General features: G+C 43.2%; 1 protein-coding gene across 6 annotated transcripts in view; it reads right to left on the bottom strand.

The window, feature by feature from the left end:
• HFM1 (helicase for meiosis 1) overlaps window positions 1-18323 on the bottom strand; it is a 55944-nt gene that overhangs the window by 30859 nt on the left and 6762 nt on the right. For all 6 annotated transcript variants that reach the window (XM_077928479.1, XM_028732816.2, XM_028732815.2 and 3 more), the window contains exons 5-16: window positions 17493-17752; window positions 15829-15873; window positions 15139-15209; window positions 12378-12510; window positions 10432-10583; window positions 9730-9807; window positions 9483-9644; window positions 8559-8759; window positions 8371-8459; window positions 6527-6570; window positions 6338-6439; window positions 5293-5438 (exon numbers count right to left, since the gene is read on the bottom strand). In XM_077928479.1, the coding sequence (XP_077784605.1) occupies window positions 5293-5438; window positions 6338-6439; window positions 6527-6570; window positions 8371-8459; window positions 8559-8759; window positions 9483-9644; window positions 9730-9807; window positions 10432-10583; window positions 12378-12510; window positions 15139-15209; window positions 15829-15873; window positions 17493-17752 (1483 nt within the window). The remainder of the gene's footprint in view (window positions 1-5292; window positions 5439-6337; window positions 6440-6526; window positions 6571-8370; window positions 8460-8558; window positions 8760-9482; window positions 9645-9729; window positions 9808-10431; window positions 10584-12377; window positions 12511-15138; window positions 15210-15828; window positions 15874-17492; window positions 17753-18323) is intronic.

Below are 18323 nucleotides of genomic sequence, written 5' to 3'. Positions count from 1 at the left end.
AGGAACTCAGGGAGTTCATAGACCACAATTTGAAGCGTGGGTTCATCCGGGAGTCAAAAGCGGTGGGAGGCAGTCCAGTTTTCTTTGTGAAGAAGCGGGACACGCCCCAAAGGAGGCTGGTGGTGGACTTTCGAATTTTAAACTCGAAGACCAAGCCCTCAGCCTTCCCCATGCCCAAGATAGACGACCTGCTCGCGACGGTGCGGAAAGGACGCGTTTTCACCAAGTTGGATTTACGTGGGGCGTACAACCTGATTCGCATGCGCGACGGCGACGAGTGGAAGACGGCCATGTTCACGCCACTGGGCACCTACGAATACAGAGTTATGCCCTTCGGATTACAAAATGGCTCTCACACTTTCCAAGCCTTTATGCATCATGTGCTGGCGGGGCTCCTTTACAAGAAGTGCGTATGCTTCCTGGACGACATCCTGATTTTTTCAGAATCGCGAGAGGCGCACGAGAGGGATGTCAGGGAAGTACTGCAGAGACTGAAGGAGCACAGGCTGTACGCCAAGCTGGAGAAGTGCCAGTTCGACGTGACGGAGGTGGATTTCCTGGGCTACAAGTTGTCGGACAAGGGGCTCGCCATGGACAGCGCCAAGGTTCGCGCAGTTTTGGACTGGAAAAGCCCACGCAATCGGAAGGAAGTCCAGCGGTTTGTCGGCTTTGCCAACTTTTACCGCAAGTTCATCAAGGGATTTGCCATGCAGACAGCGGCCATCACCGACACGCTCAGCTCCAAGAAGAAGAAATTCATCTGGACGGAGCAAGCGGAGCAGTCCTTTCAGAAACTCAAGCGTCTCTTCGCGTCCGAAGAGCAGCTGCTGCATGTGAATCCTAGCAGACCCATGAGGGTGGAGACAGACGCCTCAGACAGGGCCGTGGGAGCTGTCCTGTTGCAACAAGACCAGCAGGGGGACTGGAGGCCGTGCGCCTTCTACTCGAGGAAGCTCAGCAAGTCGGAGCAGAATTACACGATCTGGGACAGGGAGTTGCTAGCCATACATGCAGCATTCAAGGCATGGAGGCACTTCCTCGTCGGAGCCAGACATACAGTGCAGGTCCACACGGACCACAAGAATCTGGAGTACTGGCGCACGGCTAGGTTCCTCAACCAGAGACACATCAGATGGGCGGAGTTCTTCGCGGACTTCGACTTCAGGATAGAGTACATTCCAGGCGACAACAACGTGATGGCGGACGCATTGTCCAGAAAGCCGCAATACCTTGAGGAGGCGGCACCGGCGGCGGCCAAGCACATTTTCGCACCGGAAGCGTGGGCATGCGCGTCGGCAACCGTGGACCTGGACGCCGTACGTCGCGCGCTGCGGGAAGACCCCTTCGCACAGGCCAAGATGGAGGAGGTGCACAGGGGCACAGCGAGGGCCGACGAGTTCCAGATACGCGATGGGTTGCTCCTCCACAAGGGAGCACTCTACGTGCCGGGAGACGACCTCCGAGCGAGGGTCCTGCAGCAGCTACACGACGCTCCCACCGCCGGGCACTTCGGCAAAGAAAAGACTGTCGAACTAGTCGCCAGAGACTTTTGGTGGCCCAAGATGCGGGGGGAAGTAGCGGATTACGTCTCGAGATGTGACACCTGCCAAAGGGCCAAGTCAGTTCACAGACCGCCGGCGGGACTGCTGGAACCGCTGCAGACACCGTCTGAACCGTGGGAGAGGGTGGCCCTGGACTTCGTCACGGATCTGCCCAGCTCGAGGGGAAAGACAGCAGTACTAGTGGTGGTGGACATGTTTACTAAAATGGCACACTTCATTCCGTGTGCGAAGGTAGCCACGGCTGAGCAGACCGCCAAACTGTTCATAGACCACGTGTTCAAAGTCCACGGTCTATTCTCTCCGACCGGGGGCGACAGTTCATCTCGAACTTCTGGCAGAAGCGGATGGGCATTCTGAACGTCAAAGTCAATTTGGCGTCGGCGAGACACCCACAGACCAACGGACAAGCGGAGAGGGTCAACGCCATCATGCAGCAGTACCTGAGATGCTACGCCAACCAGCAGCCCACGACATGGGTGGACTACCTGCCGCTCGCCGAGTTCGCTTACAACAATACGAAGCACGTGTCGACGGGGGTGACGCCGTTCTTCGCCAACAACGGGAGGCATCCCAGAACCTTCCCGGGTTTAGAGAGAGTGGGGGAGGGGGAGCCACAGGCAGCGGAAGCCTTAGCGTCGGAGTTGCAGGAAGTCCACGAACAGCTCAGGAGGCAGTTAGAACTAGCAAAGCACGCATACAAGGTGCAGGCCGACAGACACAGAAGAGTTGGGGAAGACATACAGGTGGGAGACTGGGTCTGGTTAGCAGCGCAAGCAGTGCCGACCAGATCGTTAGCTAAGAAGAAGCTAGGACATAAGCAGCTAGGACCTTACCAAGTCCAGGCACAGGTCAATCCAGTGGCCTTCCGGTTGGCTCTTCCGGAGGGTTCCAGAATGCATCCGGTGTTCCATAGATCGGTGCTCACGCCCTACAAAGCACCTCATAGATTTCAGGAGCCAGACACAGCACCAGACCCGCTCAGAGAAGGGCCCAGAGAGGGGGGGTCGCCTAGGAGGGGACACATCAATGAGGTCACAGAGATTTTGGACTCGAGATGGGGGGAAGAGGGAGTAGAATATCTCCTAGCCAGAGAGGGTACCCCGGCCAGTGCCAACAGCTGGGTACCGGACTATGCCTTGGAGGAACCGCTGCTCAAAGAGGAGTTTCATGCCCTCTTCCCGCACAGGCCCATGCCAGCAGAGTATTTCGACGACTGGCTTTTCACACCCACTCTTTCAGCCAGCACATTCCAGGGGTTCGACTCGGATGAGGAACAGGCACCAGTCCCCAGCTCCCAGGTGGGTTCGCCACCGGGGTCTGCCTCAGACCACTCGTATTGGTGGGACGATCAACCAGAGGAGCAGTGGCGCAGGAAGTGGCTGAGGGGTCCTTGGCTGGGACCACCCGAAGAGGGGGAGGGGGGCGAGACGGACATGGACGTGTTGGGGGACAACGTGGGGTTCGAGCACGACGACAGAGAGATGGAAGCAGAGGAGAGCGACGTCGACGAGTACATGGGGGACGAACTGTATCCTGCAAGCACACCCGCTACGACGGAGCACCCAGTACCCGCACCGGAAGGAGGGGAGGGGGGAAGGGGGGGCTTCGAGGGGGGATGGATGTCAGGGGTTCAGGAGCAGAGGGACAGGAAAGGGAGGATTTAGAGACCGAGGGAGAGGAATCCGAGGGAGAGGTCAGCGATGATAGCCATCCGAGGTCTCTAAGTCTCTCCAGTGAATCAGAGGATTCACAGAAAGGGGCTCCAGTGGTCAGAGCTAGGGGGTTGCCAGAGGGAACACCCCAGGAAGGAGGGGCCAGAGGGGACTCAGAGAGCAGCAGCTGGAAATCGGGACCAGCTTCCCCACCGGAGAGCAGTAAGGGGGAGGAGTCCCAAACATCGGCAGCAGGCAGCTTTCCGTCAGCGGAAGGACATGAGTCAGGGTTAGCCACGCCTGCATCAGAGAGCGAGGAAACGGTCAAAAGGAAGGTCAGGGGCAGCGCGCGCGCGCCAAGTTCAAATGTACAAGAGGGGGGCGCAATGAGCAGTCTGGAGAGGGAGCCGGGTCCCAAAGCCCGCCGAAGAGAGGGGGAGGAGTCCGAAGGGTCCGCTTCCGAGGCGTCCAGGAAGGAAGGCACCCAGGGGGGTAGTAGGACCCAGAGGCGGAAGGAGAAACGTAGAAGGTGGAGTAAGGCTAGAGTCTTAAACTGGTGTACAGGGGGCGGAGACTCAGACGAGGCTTCGCTGGTCTAGGGTCTAGACGTAGAGACGCACGCTAGAGTCTGAAAATGGGAACTAAACTTCAATAAAGACTTTTGTACAGTTCTGCTGGCTAGCGTTGGTCTTCTGTGAGCTGAGACCTGGAGGCAGTCTCTGACAGTAACCTTAGGTGTATGGCAGATAGATAGATAGATAGATAGAGTCGTACCTTGGTTCTCAAATAAAATCCATTCCGGAAGTCAGTTCGACTTCTGAAAACGTTCAAAAACCAAGACACAGCTTCCAATTTGTTTCAGGAGTTTCCTGCACTCATTTAGAAGTCATATCATACATTCAGATTCCAAAGAACGGGTTCCAAAGAACGTTCGGAACACTCATTTCCAGATTTGTGGCATTCTTGAGCCAAAACGTTCGAGTCGCAAGGCATTCGCAAACCAAGGTACTACTGTAGATGATAGATAGATAAATGATAGATAGATGATAGATAGATGGATAGATAGGGAAATCCATTGCAGAAATAGCTTTCAAAGCCCTCCGCCTTGCTTACTAGCCTCTGGGAAGCAAGCGTAAGGGCCTGTTGCAGGGCTCTCACACAACCTTCCCAGAGCCCAGTATGCAAGGCAGAGGGCAAGACCTACTCCAGACAGGTAGGGGTGGTCAACAAATTATCAACAAAAGCCTTGAAAATGAAAGAGATCCTGGCCTCTTTCCAACTAATTTTGTCTGTCTTGCTCATTGCATTTCAAGTTTTTGGGAGGGTGGGAGCAGGACTGCAGAACCCTGTTTACGCAGAGGACTACCTAGGCTCCCTTGCACAAGGAACTGTATTGGTGCTCCCCCCCCCCCCCATAAGAAATCACTTTACCACACACGCCTTTGAGCTGCAGTGCAAAGAGGACAGGAAGCTTCTCCCGGGTCTGATCTCGCCACAACAGCGTCTGTGCAGCACCACACAAATATATGTCGTATACTCCATAGTCTAATAGGTGATTTTTGTGCTGGCCTGTGCCACTAGCGGGGACTGGTTTCACCAACTCCTAGGTATGCCTCTGTATTTATTAAATTTGTTTCCCATAGATGTGGATCCAGTATATCAAAAGACAGCAAGAACGCTTCATAAAACTTATACCGTGTATAGATGTTTTCAAATGTGGAATATCCTGTGAATTGTTGGTTTTTGTAGGAGAGTGTTTAGGTTGGATTTTGTTTGTAGAGTTGGGATGGTTGTTGTTGTTTTTTTTTAAAGATATTTGATCAATATTTCTTAAATAAATAACTTGGAAGCTAATTCAGCTTGCAAACTGAAGCCAGTAGCGTCAACTTTACATTTCCTAGTAAACAGGGCTGTATTAATTATTCAGCAATAAACTCTACTGTGCAAACAAAAATTTCACAAGCAACTATAACTACAAAACTTTCACTTAACATTTTTGTAACATTGCCTCTGTAAGTGCATGGCAACTTTTGCTACGATTATAATAAAAATGGCTTTAAATAACAGATTCAACTTACTTGAGGTCTTCCTGCTCGCCCAATCATTTGCAAAATGTCCGTTTCACTGTATTCCTGAAACATTCCTCCAACATAATGCATTGTTGATTTTATAACTACCAGGTGAGCTGGTAAATTTACACCCATAGCAAGCGTACTTGTAGTAACTGCAAACATTTAAATGTTTTTCAAATAATTTGGATGTTTCATAAAGCAACAGACATGAAGTACAATTCTGTAGTGTTTTGACTATTCCCAGTTTACGATGCATTCATCTCTCTCTCTCTCTCTCTCTCTCTCTCTCTCATTACACATCAACATCCAAAAACTGGTTGTTGTCACATGCTTCCTTTGAGTCCCCACCCATATTGTTCTGAAAGTTCTGTGATGTCTGTGGTGCAACCACATTAGAAATACTGTGTATGTTTCTGGTCACTGCATCTCAAAAAGGATATTGTAGACCTCAAAAAGGTACAGAAAAGGGGCAACTAAAATTATCAGAGGGTTGAAATAGCTTCATTAAGAGGAAAGGTTACAGAAGTTAAAGGTTCTGGGTTTAGAAAAGGGACAAGTAAAGAGCGCATCAGAGAGGTGTATAAAATTATGCATGGTGTAGAAAAAGTAGTACAGATTTTTCTTAATAATAATAATAACAATAATAATAATTTATTTCTACCCCGCCCATCTGGCTGGGTTTCCCCAGCCACTTTGGGCGGCTTCCAACAAAAGATTAAAAATACATTAAAACATCAGTCATTTAAAACTTCCCTAAATATTACAATTCAGGGTCACCCAAGCACAGAGTAGTGGCAGCTTAGAATGGGCAAAATGAAGGAGTTTTTAAAATTTGTTTCTGCAAGATGTGGAGATGGCCACCAACACACATTTTAAAATGCAGATTCACCAGATTCCATGGAACTGTTCACTTTTATCAACTATTTCTCAAACTAGTATTATCTCTGTAAACATTATTGTTGAAATGGTCGCAAATTGGGTTTTTGCAACCCCATCCTTCTTACTGCAATATGGTATCTACACTGTTTGTTCTCATATGCTTTGTACTCACAAAGAACTGGCAAGACTCCCATATTGAAAGTTGCTTCAATGATTTTTCTATCAGATGCCTCTATTCCAGCATGATGATAAGCTACTCCATAGGTCAAGAGATCTATAAATGAAAATCAGACCCAAAACATTACCAGAACATATTGGGACAAATACATTAACTTTTCTGCAATTAGTTAACACTGCATACCCCTCAGTCTGGCTTCTTTTACTGAATTTGCAGACTTTTGTAATCTGAAACACAGAGAGAGTGTGTGTATCACAATTAAAAATAAATAAAACACCATGCAAAAACCATCGATAGCAATTGCACATATTTCTTGCTTGAGTAATGATCTATACCATTATTTAAACCCTTTGAACTGAATTTTGTGAAATATCAAAACATAAAAATTATCCCTAGGGAAGTTCAAGTATCAAATGGGGGAGGGGGCAGGGAAACACTGGATTGTGGACTCAATTTTCTATGGCCCAAGTAACAATATCCAGAATAGCTCTGTTTATAAAACTGTCTTATGCTACTGGACTTCATCATACATGAAGAACAAACTATCCCATAGTTTGTTCTTCAGTGAAGGAGTATGATTTTTCCTCTTGTTTTTACTGCCTCATATCTCTTCCCATGCAGCAACATCTTCTTCTTTTGCCTGCCCGTCCTTATTGCAAGGGCCAGTGAATACATGTTTTTGTTTTCCAGAAGGGATATATATCTAGGAAAACCTTTGTTGGAAATTAGGCTTCAAGTCAAAATAGATTACAGCAGTCTAATACCTGATGTGCTGTCAGTATACCTGCTTCAATAAAGATGCATCATAATTCTTCATGCGAGAATCTTCAACTTCCTACTAAGTTTCAGCCAGCATTGGGGCTGCTCTATATCAAAGGCTAATCTGAGAGTTATAACATTTCCCCTGCCAAATATATTTCAGCTTAGTTTTCAGCTATCTTTACTACCACTCTTCTCTCAAGGAGCTCCAGTTGGCAGGGCTGGGTGGTTTAATTTATCCTGATGACAACCCTATAAGCAGCGGAGGCTAAAAGATGGTGGCATACCCAGGGCCCCACATTATGGCTGAGAAGGAAGTTGAACATACAGATCCCTACAGTTGGTTGGTTGTAAGTTGCTTTGGGCAAGATAAAGCAACCAACCAATTTAATAATAATAAATCTCAGATCTTGTATCATTGCAATGCCAGGTCTATTACCCAGGTTTTTTTTTTAGGTGCTGCCTAAAATACTTTATAAAACAAATATTCACATGTCTTCTGTGCCCAGATTTCGTTCCTGGATTTGGAATTGTGCTAGAAGCAGAGACACATCTAGATGTACACGTGTGTCATAAACTGGGATGTCTAGAAATCTGTACAGCCCTGCCTGTGGGCTGTATTTGCTTTCACACTGAAATCCAGACAGATTTCCAGTCTCAGGCTGCATCAACATTCGATGCACAAAAGTTAGATGAAATGGGGTAAGGGAGCAAAAATGGGGTAAGGGAGCAAAAATGGTGGTTTTACAGAACACAGTTTTCTGATCAGAATAACAGCCTTCAGTTTACTGATGTGGACTTTTACAGGGCATCTATAGAACAATTTTGTGGCGACTGGGCAAAAACTGTACTTGGTATCGATATCCCTGTCATGGGTATGTCAATAGATACATATGGACACTGCCCTATGCAGATCATAGATGAACAATATACTCCAGATATTCAAGGGAAAACTGCCTAGAGCAAAAAACATCAATGGTAAGTGCATGCATTACTGTACACATATATACCCATATTCTCCAAACAGCCACTTGAAACACATGATAAATGAAAAGTATCCTTAGCAAAGTCACTTTTAGTGACAAATGGCATATTGGGGTAGGTTTCATTATCTCGTCACCATAAGAGCCTATAAGCTACAAGCCCTGGGGCTACTGATTTTATAAACATATCATTATAAATTGGATAGATTTCCACAACATTGCTACATATGTGATTGAATACAAAGAGATAGATATTAAAAGCAAGCTTGTCTTATAAAAAGGTACCTTTGTTTCTGTTCAAGAGTCATAATAAATTTAGCATCTTTTGCTAGGACAGAAGCCGCCTGCTGTACTCCTTTCCTTGTGGCACAGAACTGTAAATAAGAAAACCCATGAAAACCCATTGTTTGTACTAATAATGCTAGAATATACACAAGAACATTACAATCACAAGGGAAAGGCACAATATATACCACAAGGGTTGGCTTTTGTTCAGAATACGTTTGAATAACACTAGCTACTTTGTAGTTAAGTGTTAAGTCAAATTTGAATTCCGTTTGGTTGCTACTGGAGGGGAATCCAAGCACGATTTTGCGAAGCTTCACTGGTCGGTGTCTTTCATCTATTTTCAGACATACAGCAGGCCCCTTGCCATCTGAAAGCCATTCTGCAATCTTTAAAGAGAAAAGAGAGCATGTTAGGCTTGAAGCTGGAAAATAGTGCCTTGGGCTGAAATCCTGAACGTACTTGCTCAAGCAGAGCTGTTTAAGTCATGGAAGTTCTACTGACACAAATACTGTGTTGGTTATTCAATGTGCTCTTCTCTGTTATGAATATAATTGCCATAGAATTTTACTGTACTTTAGACCACATAAGACTGACAAAGGGTTCCTGTGGATAGGGCAGACATTTCCCTCTGTGAGGGAGGGCTTGTTATAAGTTATGATCAAAGGAGGGATGTTATTTACTCAGCATTGTCTAGTACTGCATTGTGTGGGGGGTGGGGGGTATATTTCATGAACATATCCCAGACTGATGGGAATTGTAGTCCAAAACAAGCAGAGTGTCACAGTTTCCCCATCCCTACTTTAACTGGAAATGCCAGGGATTGAAACTAAGACCAGCAGAATGCAAGGTATGTACTCTAGCATTGAGGTGTGAGCAATCAATAGATTCGGGGGGGGGGGGGAGATCAACAACTTTCAGAGTTTTTACTTTTTGAAATATGACAATCCTAGCTTATTCATGTTTGCCGTGGGTCGGTGGACAAATGACGGTGCTTATCTCATTTTGATCTACTTTGTGTGTGTGTGTGTGTGTGTGTAGCTGAATAGGAGGGGGGAGGAACACCTCAGCATTTTGAATTCTAGAAATAAAATGTTATTAACTTTGCTTACATCATCTGCATTTGGGATTGTGGCAGAAACTGCCACAAACCTCATGAGAAGTACTGAGTCAGGATTCTCAAAGCCACGTGAAAGAGAAGACTGAATAGTTTTCATCCGACTGACAACAACTTCAAGAGTAGCACCACGGCTCTCATCTTTCACAATATGTACCTATTGAGTTAAACACAATTGTATATGAAGTACAATCTCCTGCTTTCAATCACTTGCATTTTAAAAAAACTTGTTATTACTTTACCTCATCAATGAGGATCAATCTCACTAGTTGAACTAAAGAGTTATCTCGCCACTTTCTAGTCATGCTATCCCATTTTTCCTAGTAGAAAAACAAACAAAATAATAATTATTATTATTCATATTAATGGTGCAGTCCTCCACTATCATTCCTCCGTTAACTTTTAATGAGATTTTCTGAGAGTAGTATTTGGTGATGTATATTGCTATTCTTATGAAAAGAATGCTATTATCAATCTATTCAATGCTGAAGTAAAAGACTACTCTGGTAGGTCCTTGTTCCAAGCTAAGGACATTTTTATGTTAGAAATGGTGTAGATCAAACCCCCAAGCAGTAAATCTTTCACCATAATCCAATAAAGTATGCAATTTAATTCTCCTTCCTAAGTTTTTAAAATGAATTATTGTATAAATGATACTATCAGAGCACATGAAATTTGGCATAGGAATAAAGGTTTCTCATACAATGCCGCACAAAACAAACATAATACATTTTGATAAACTATAAATTAATCAAACTGCTTGATAAAACTAAAATATTTTTTTCAAGTGATTCTGAAGTTTTCCAGTCATTTCCTAGCATCAGAAACTGATGGAAAATGTTTACACGTAAACAACAGCATTCATACGAAATAATTATTTATGTCTAGTTTAGTATCTTCATTTTAAAAAATTCAAATGCAATTAATTGGACTGTGGAACCTACTGGTGTAGTCAAAATAATGTGAGCATGTTGTATTTCAAATAAGTCGTCCATTGCCGTATCTCCTGTTAGTTCCTTACAGACGAGTCCAATGGGTCCAAATTTTTCTTTCCAGTCATCAAAACGCTGACTGCAGAGAGCTTTTATTGGAGCCACTAAAAACAATACAGAGTAGTTGGAGAATAGAAGACATGAATAAACAGGTCACCAAACATTGTCTACACTGATAAGATTTCTGAGTGAAACTAACTCTCCCCATTCCCCCCCCCCTTTTCCGACAAGTCAAGATCTTTATTCATTCCTGTACTTATTTGAGCTGGTCCTAGAACTAGATGAATTCCCCCACCCCACCCCATAGCTTTTGAAAATTGCAATTTTACTTATGTAAGCAACAGCATATGGGTGAGTCATATTAATTTTATTATAAATCCAACACTTCTAAATAGCTTTCAACCTTAACTGTGTCCAGTATAGGTGGATAAAGCCCCAGGGGGCAACAAAAGCATTTATAATGTTATAGTTTGCGGGTGCCAGAGTTTGTGGGTGTAAGTCTCCCATAATTCAAAATTTGACTAAACTATGCCAAACATGCAAAGCTCTCTGGGTTAAGCTTATGCTACCGAGGCAGGCCAGCTTGGCAGAGCTAGTTGAATGTGGGCCATTGGAGGAACAAAGGCTGGTGATGGCCTGTCACTGACCCAGCAAGGAAGCAATTAAGAAGGCATTGAGGTACTAGACAATGAGCGGGGGCCCTCCAAGAGGCAAGAAGGGTTTAGGATTTCAGGTTTGGATGACATAGGCTGGAGGGAAATAGTTTAACTGGGTTAGCCGTGACAAGGAGGAAGGAGTGGGGCAGAATGCGATGTGGGCTGAAAGTGGCCGACTGTAACAAAGAGAAGGAGCATGGAGGATCTCTCTGTCTTTAGATCCCAGCCTGCGGCACCCATGGGAGAGGTAAGGGATCCTCTGTATCAGTTTAATGCTGGGATTTCCCACCATCTGACTCAGGTTGTATATACGTGTAAATAAACCACATATATTAAAGACACCACAGTCTCTGCTGTACCTCAATGCCCAAAAGGAAACAAAGACCCTGGGTAAACACCTGGAACTTTTCTAGAATCTCTCACCGCTCGTGGAGATTGGGGTGGGGTGTAACAATATTATTATAAACCGTTAGAATCAGTATGTTTCATTCCTTTGGATAGAGAAAAGGGTAGGATTTAAATGCAATAAATAAATAAATAAATGAAATGGGCTTGCCTTTACTTTCTGAAGGCAGAACTACATGTTATACTGGGGAACCTGTGTTTCGTAAGCAGATGCAGGGCTTAAGGGTACTGGGGTAGTGTTTTGAACCTGGGCATCCAACAAAGCCTGGTACTTTACCTCCTGCATTACTGACCTCACTCTGCTGCAAACCTGGCTGAATACAATACAAGGCTGCCACCTAGACTGTGGAAATTGTCAGCTATAAGGCAGCTCTGATCTCAGAGTTTGGCACAGCAACTTGTCACTATGAGTAGTAGCAGCGGATTCCTACTGCATTTCCTTGCTTTTGCCCTGCTTTGCCCTCTGTCTTCCCTAGGACAGAACTGCTGGCCCAGTTCTAATTACACCTCTGCCATCATAGATTCCTGCCTTCTCAGAAACTTGGTCTGTGACCTGCCTCCAACTATGCCTGCAACGCCTTTGCCTGTTAGGACCATATCCTTGTCTTGACATCAGATGAACATTTAGGAATTCCAGTTTGGAAGGATGGCTAAAATAACAACTTCAACAACTGTCATGTAGATTTAAAAAATAAACCATGTTTAGCAATGTGACAAACTTTTTTTGGACATGTGTCCATATTCATCAACAAAACGATCATGCGTAAATATCAAAATAATGTTATCATTTTTTCTTGATAATTAATAATTATTAACTTAAGCATATGGCATACTTACCATATACAACTTTAATATTTAACCAAGGCATTTGCACTTTGATTAATAACCTGATAATTGCAAGCTCAAATATCACAGTTTTTCCAGAACCGGTAGGTGCACAGATCACAAAATTTCTATCTGTGTAAAGGAGCTAGAAAAGAACAACTAATAGTAAGTGGAGCACAAAATCAGGTGCATATATTTTTACAAGTAGGTTTGGAATAATTTGCATACAATCAACTATTTATTAATGTATTGATGCACACACACTCAAATCATGAATGATATAGTCATTAAGGCATGTCATTTTATGGGGTAAAACTTAATTTTTGAAAATTTATTCAGTGAGGGGTGTTTAAAATAGGTTTGGGGCTATAAGGAATTCTAATCTGCCATTATTTTTGCTATTGGACAAAATTTAGTGTGGTATGTCAACGTCAAAGCATATAAATTGCTTTCAGAAAACGAAACAAATTTCAAATTTACCTTCTGAAAATATCAGGTAATGCTAGATAAATAAATAGTATTGCAAGTACTTGGCAATCAATTTTAATTATTTCTATACAAGGTTACACATATTTTACTTGCCTAGCAAAACTATATTATATTAATTTAACCAAGATGTCTTTTGAATTCCCAGGTCATGTTACAACTTTGGAATTTGAAAGTTGAAGAATTCAACATGCCGTAACAGCTAAGTTCAATTTTTTTTAAGACTACCTTTTTATGCATCAAATACTTTTTACTTTACACAAGGACAAGAAAGATAAAGTGGAAGCAATAGTTTTTCCTTGCGATCTGCCGCTGAGCAATTATGAAGAATATATGGCACAGCTAGGGCCATTATGTAGCAAAGCCTGCTGTAGAGTTGCTAACACAAAACCCATTTTCAAGTCTCAGGAGGGAGCCATGCACATAGAAGATGATAGGCCTTGACAGTGGTCTATCATTAAAAATACACAGTAAGATTTGTCCTTCAGCATCAATTTCAGAACAAATCATCCCTTAATGATCTGTTTTTTCCATAAATTATATGTAGCTTAAGCAGCCACTTGTACAAAGTTCTAATGTTATAAAGAATAAACCTATTATCTATTTACTACTTTGTTACCAGAATAAGGCCAAAAGCTTTAAAAGGTTTGCTCGACTGTATGTCAGGGATGGGAAACCTGTGGCCCTCCAGAAAACTACAATTCCCATCAGCCCCAGGGGACACGGGTGATGTGGGTTGTAGTCCAACAACATATGTAAGGCAATGAATTCCCCATACCTGCTTTATAGTAACCCCATTCTAGTTAATGCTTTAGTTATTGCCTAAATTAAGAACCCTGCAGAAATTCTGAAACTGCAGTTCTAAATATTTTAGTTAAGTAATGTGGTCACAGCATGCTCAACAAATGCCATCATTTATAATGTTCTTTTGGCACTTTGTTTTATCTTGCAGTGCAATCATACACATATTTATTCAGAAATTAACTACCACTGTGTTCGGTGAAGCTTTCTCCCAATTTAAGTGTGCACAGGATTGCAATTGTGCAATCTAACCCTATGCATCTAACCCTGCCAACCTAGCAGTTCGAAAGCACGTCAAAGTGCAAGTAGATAAATAGGTACCGCTCTGGCGGGAAGGTAAACGGTGTTTCCGTGCGTTGCTCTGGTTCGCCAGAAGCGGCTTAGTCATGCTGGCCACATTATCCGGAAGCTGTACACCGACTCCCTCGCCCAATAAAGCGAGATGAGCGCTGCAACCCCCGAGTTGGTCACAACTGGACCTAATGGTCAGGGGTCCCTTTACCTTTACCTAACCCTATGCATATCTATCCAGACTACGTCCCACTGCGTTCAATGTGGCTTACTCCCAGATAAAACTGCACAGGACTGCAGCCATGAGGGTTTGTGTTATATTTGTTTTTATATCAAGCCAAAGAATCCGGCAACTGAGCAAATATTCTCTTTTTTCCCTAGGGTCCAAGGCAAGCAGCAAGAACAAAACGTTCGTCGAGCCTTTAGGAAGTGGTGAGCAGTGGAGGCTGGTCCATTAGGGCCCCACAAATCTCAGCCTGCCTTTAGTAGGTCCCTACCTGCCTATTTTCTGACTTAAAATTGGTCTGGGGTAGCACTGCCTGTGGCAGCTTCTGCCTTGGTCTCAGGGTTGCCCTCCTCAGCAGGGAGGAGAATGAGTCAAAACTAGAATTACTTGGCTCCACTTGTCTGCCTATTCTTGGCCTTCCTGCCTTCTGCCATATGTGTGTCCCAGTGGACATCAGTCACCACTGGTTGTGGGGAACCTCTGGACTGCTGAGCTACTTAGGCGTACCAGACCTCAGAGGTTAGTCTGCCAAGTCATTTTTCATAAGCCATACCAGGTGCAGGAAAGTTCAAGGTATGACTGCCGCAAAGGACAAATGGGGAAGGCACACTCTAGGTGAACACAAAACTGTTTCTTTGCCTGCAAGCAAAGGAAGATTTCTCCACTGTAGTTGAAGCCATGGCTATAATGTTCCATTGCAGTCACAAACTGAAGTTGGAGTCATATGGTGTGTCAGGCGATTTTATAGGTGGATAACTTTCCCCAAGTTACTTTTGGATCCAGTCCTCTGGTTGGAACCAGATCCCTGCCCTGCCCTAGTAGACTGCCAAACTTGATGGCAAGCACCATTAATCTTGGTGGGTCACAGGAACTACTTTTATGAAATCAGCAGTGGGCATTTCCTTATGCATGGCCGTAAGAGTAAAAATAATTATGAAACCTGCATAGTTAAAACTAATCCATACTTACATCGTCCAGAGCCTTGGATTGAATGTAATTAAAGTAAGGGAATTCTTTGAAAATATTTCTAAACTGGGCAGCTTAAAGTCATATTAAGGAGTCAAACAATTTAGTTAGGAATGGATACAACTTTCACAATGAAGTACTTTATACAGATTTAAATAAAACTTCCCACTTTTAAACATTTGTTTGGAAAATGATTAAATGGAGGCATATCAGTTCTTCAACTACATAGAAAATTTCTAACAAGGTTGGAGCTGTGGGGAAATATAAAAGAAAAATATCAAAGAAAAAATGATATGGGGTGGAATGAAATAAAAATTAAAACATATGCAAAATATTGATTTACTAATCAACCCTAAGCATTATTCATTATTGGGTAAAACCCAAATAATGGTTGTGCTACTGGAGCCTGCTATGGTAGCATTATGCAGCTGGTCCACTAAACTCCATACTCATACGCTAGTTGATTAAGAAAATGTGAATATGTTAATTTTTCATTCAATGGACCATGGCCATTACTACAATCATAAGTTTCCTCAATTATATTTCTTTTTTTACCTTTACTTTTACCTTTACAGAGTCCCCAAGCCACATGATTACTTTCTAGATTCTTAAAACATATTTAAAAACATTATAGTTTACATAATATACAGCCAAGAAGTTACTTTTACATAATTGTAGTGCATAAAAGGATACGGATTTCTGTCACAGGTCTCAAAATCAAGTCTTCTTCTGTAGTTCCTAGTGAATAAAACTTTATTTTTATCATCATCCATTAACAATATTAATAAAAAACGCAAATAAAAATGCTGAGGATAGAATGTAATTTCATCAGTCTGGTTTCCTCCAGATATTTTTGACTACAATTCCCCACCCCACCCCCAAAAGCAAGCCCAGCATCAGCCCCAGCCAGGTTGGCAAAGGTTGCATAACACTGATCCTGCAGGTAGATACACCAGTTGAGGTGTCTGAAGCCAGGATAGAAGGCTGCAATCTTCCAAAGCTTTATCTAGGAAAGCAAATAGCCAGTATCTTTTTGAGGACTGCAGACAAAAATTCTTGACTGCCCTTCTTTACAAAAGTGTTTCTGTGCATCTTTCAATACAGCAAATGGATCCACACGATAATGACTTAGAGCAGTGGTTCCCAATTGGTGGTCCGCACATACCCATCAACTGTCCCGATACTTCCCATTTTGGGGGGGGGCGTGCTCTCATGCAAGAGCATGGTGCCCAAAAATGCCTGAGATCATAGCCGGACATTGTTTTGTGTGATATTGCGGTGCTCAAAAACACATGTTGCGGTACCCAAAAACACATGGGGAGTGCCCATTTGCGTGCCCAGTCCTGAGACTCTGATCACTTGCCATGCTAAGTTCTGTGCCCATCTGTCTCTTCAAAAGGAAGTTGCAAGGGCATCTTGCTTGTTGGACCCAAGTCCTAGCTTGCAAGAGCCATGTATGTGTACCTCCTTTACATCTGCTAAATCTTGTAACCTGTGCCTTGTCTTTAAAGACTTTGGCACAAACTGCACTGAGAGTTCAAGTCCCTTGTCTAGCAATGAGGGCCAGGGCAATAAGGTTTGGTACATCAGAGATGGGGAATCTATGGCCCTCCAGACATTTTTGGATTCCAGATTCCATCAGCCCTACCCAACATGGTCAATCATAGAATCTTACAGTTGGAAGGAACCCCATGAGTCATCTAGTCCAACCCCCTGCAATGTAGGAATCTCAGCTAAAGTATCCATGACTGGTGGCCATGGTCAATGCTCAGAGATGATGGGAACTGTAGTCCAACTTCATCTGGAGGACACCATGTTGACTACCACTGCTCTTTGGAAGTACAGACTTATATCTTGCCCTCATTTACCTTCAAATTACCTATAGACCCTTCTTTCCAGTGTGGGAAGAAAGAAGAAGGATTGCTTGTGACATGCTGAAGAAATTTTTCACTGTAGTATATGCAGATGAAATTTGATGCAGAGGAGCAGACGAGGAAGATGTGAAAGAACAATGCATAGCTTTCTTTTCATCAGTTCCCATGGCTGACCTCAAAAATAGCAGAGCACTAAGCTCTTTGAGACATGCATTTAATCCACCACATTATAATTACTTCTGTCTTATCTGGCTTAGGTGTTCCTTTCTGTGATTCACATCTCTTTTTTTTCTAATTTGCTTCTGACCTTCTATATGAATATGACTATGTTCCTTACTTTATATTACTCAAGCAGATTGTTGTGTATTTCTTGACTCCATCTACAGTTTTGTTCATGCAATAACTATGAATAATGTATATTCATGAAGCCAGTGTTGTAAATACCTTTGTAGCGAAAAATTACAGAGAAAATGTGTAATTTACCTTCCATCCTAAAAGTCTTTGAAACAGAAGGAAATGACTGTGCTTTTTCAATTCCATTTCCATAAGCAGAAAAAATATCATTTACACTAAGCAGATTAAAATCTGAATCTTGAGTTAACTGCATATTATTTTTCCATAGGTCTCCTTTCCTCATTTCTTTGTTGTTGGTAATATTACAATACGTGTCCATTCCTCCCTTGGCATTGGTACTCTCAGTGTTGCCTGGATTTACATATGTATAATTGGTTGGTTTAAATAAGCTGTAATAAATTCAAAGGGATATTTTCATATAACATACACATTTACAACCTACTTACATAGCAATTACATACTACAGCTTACATTGCTTTGTTTCCAATACCTGCTGAAAACCAAACCTTTTATTTGTTACTTGAAACAGGCTCACACAATTTTTGACCCACCAAGCTTCCCCACACCCATTCTTGCAGTCTCTGGCATGCAACCAAAACAAGGGGTTAATTCAGCCTTGGGCTGGTCATTATACAGGGCTGGAGGGCCATGTTTCCTTTAGTGGCTACCAAGCTGTACAGCATGGACCAAGATCTCCAAGATAAATTCACTGTTGATTTGGAAGTGAAAAAGCTGAGTACAGATAAAAGAAACAATGATATTGAAAGAGGAAAGACTTGCTGTGGCTTTGGACTTTACACTTCTAACATAACATCCAAAGTGGGACATTTTGCATCTCTGCCACAGTGAGATGTATCAGCCATACAGGAAAGGTATGTGTCTTTCCATTTTATACATTGCTCTGAAAATGTTTTACATCTGTTTTTCCTGCTTGAGCATAACATCAAAACCACTTACATT

This window comes from Podarcis muralis, chromosome 5, assembly GCF_964188315.1.
Source record: "Podarcis muralis chromosome 5, rPodMur119.hap1.1, whole genome shotgun sequence".
NCBI classification, from domain to species: Eukaryota; Metazoa; Chordata; class Lepidosauria; order Squamata; family Lacertidae; genus Podarcis; species Podarcis muralis.
This window is presented reverse-complemented; position numbering and strand designations above follow the sequence as displayed.